This window comes from Wasmannia auropunctata, unplaced genomic scaffold, assembly GCF_000956235.1.
Source record: "Wasmannia auropunctata unplaced genomic scaffold, wasmannia.A_1.0 LD336076.1, whole genome shotgun sequence".
NCBI classification, from domain to species: Eukaryota; Metazoa; Arthropoda; class Insecta; order Hymenoptera; family Formicidae; genus Wasmannia; species Wasmannia auropunctata.
The window spans coordinates 400,981-403,041 of record NW_012026814.1 but is presented as its reverse complement, the minus strand read 5'-3'; the positions used below and the strand labels follow the sequence as shown (position 1 = coordinate 403,041).

Genomic DNA, 2,061 nt, shown 5'->3' with positions numbered 1-2,061 from the left:
TCCACTTGTTTCTTATTTTCTTCTCTAATTGCATGTTTTGTTGGAGAGTTCCATAATTTTTTTGGTGAAATACTCGTTTCTTTGTCCTCTGTTGATTTTTTCATGGTGTGTAATAAAGAAGGCGATGTATTAATTGCTTTGTTACATACTGAACCTGCAATATAAAAATTACTTACGTAATGCACACAAAAAATTTATTTAAAAATATATAAAATATAAATGTTTAAATAATATTAATTTACTTTTAGCATTTGTTTCTTTCCTTGAAATATTGCTTAAAGCAGAAATTCGTTTATTTTTTTGTTTTATTTTTCTCTGTAAAACTTCTACACGTTTGCGCAACATTTCAATTTCATTACACAAGGTTTTGTTTCTTGTACTTTTCGGCGAATTACAAATAATTTCTGGCAATATATTCGTGTTTTCTTTATCAAATGATCTTGTTTCTTGCAATAAGGAGGAAGACGCTTCTTTGTCACTTACAGAATCTATTACATAAATATAAATATCACATAATATATATTATTATTGCTTTAAATAAAAGTTATTTGTTTATTATTCGCAGTTTTCATTTATTACTTACATGTAAACAATGTGTGCTGCTTATCAATCTGTATATTTTTAAGCGATTGCGAAGATAATCTATTCGTTGCTTCATGTTTTTTCTCGCTATATATATTTTCAGGTATCTATAAACATTTATTCATTACATATTTTCTTCTACATTATCAATTTCAATATATATTATTAATTCATTTACAGATTCTCTCTCTCTTTTTTATTAATATACTTTAATTTTATATTTATAAAATATTTACATGAGGAATAATATTTTCTTTCAATCTCATGCTACAGATGTGCGATCAATAAATTTTTCTTCAAAGTGCAAAGAACAAAGCTGACTACTTGGACTAAGATTCTTTTTTTGCAATTTCATGATCTCTATCCATTTTGCTCTTCTATCTGGATTGCTAGGAAATCTATAACAAACGATATATTTACTTATGGTTTTTTGCCTAACAAGCCTACGATAACAGAGGAGCGGGACAAAGATTTATTTAATTTATGCTAATATTTAGAACGTAAGGTTATATTTGTACTTACCCGTGAAATGTTATTTTTTTATTGCTCCTGACTTTATGTCTATAGTTTTCTTCTTATTATTTACACTGCTTTTACAATTTGTTGCACTGCAACGCATGGGCATTTTGTTTTTAATATTGTTACAGCTTTTATGACTTACAAAAAAGTATGCAAATTGCAAACCCGATTTGTTCACCAAACATTTGATTCAGATGATTTAGGTTAGATAACAGGAAAAAGTGCAAAATATAATGCAGAGAGTACATCAATAAAGTACAAAACGCCATATTACTGTGGCCAACCAATTACATTTGGCGTAGTAACCCCCACCATCAAAAGGCCTTACGCTCCCTCCTATTATTTCTAACTTCCATGAGATCAATAAAGTTATTAAAAAGAAAAATATATATTTTTTATAAATATTGTGGCGGTACGCTTACGTTACGGCATGCGCGCCTGGCCCGCGCGCCGGGCCCGCGCGCGCCCGCCACGAGACAAGAGTAGTGCGCGGCGCCACCGCTAGGTGCCGCAGGCGCCACGGCAAATTTTCGTAATTAAGATTCACCCACGCCCGCTATATCTAGGGCTCCGTGGGTGGTCTCCAGCACGTTCTTCTGCTCTCGGAGTGGTGTCAGCTTGACCAGGCCATCACTCTGAGAGTATTTTGAGGCAACAGTACCCACCGGACAGAGCGAGCTCAGCTCTTCGCGATCGAAAGGAAGCGGGAGTCCCGGCCTTTCGATCCGAAGCATCCGCCAGGGCCTCTGCCTCCTTAGCCGCTGCCCACCCGGGCGAGATTCGCGCCGCCGTCGAACGACGACCTCCACCATCCCGCGGACAAGGAAACGGGGACCGGACCGTCCCTCGGCCGCAAGGGCGCCCGTCGCTCTACCTAGGAGCCCTCCTCCGTCGGCCCCCGAGACTTCCGAAGGACGACGCTTGGATCCGGTAGTGTCGTATCTGCCGTGGAGGCAGATC

General features: G+C 37.7%; 1 protein-coding gene across 1 annotated transcript in view; it reads right to left on the bottom strand.

Annotated features, from left to right (window-relative positions):
* Positions 1 to 1,835, bottom strand: part of LOC105449461 — a 3,002-nt gene extending 1,167 nt beyond the window's left edge. The window contains exons 1-4 of the mRNA XM_011688715.1: positions 1,653 to 1,835; positions 584 to 689; positions 243 to 488; positions 6 to 154 (exon numbers count right to left, since the gene is read on the bottom strand). Coding sequence (XP_011687017.1) covers positions 6 to 154; positions 243 to 488; positions 584 to 689; positions 1,653 to 1,835 — 684 coding nt within the window. The remainder of the gene's footprint in view (positions 1 to 5; positions 155 to 242; positions 489 to 583; positions 690 to 1,652) is intronic.
* Positions 1,836 to 2,061: the final 226 nt, after the last annotated feature.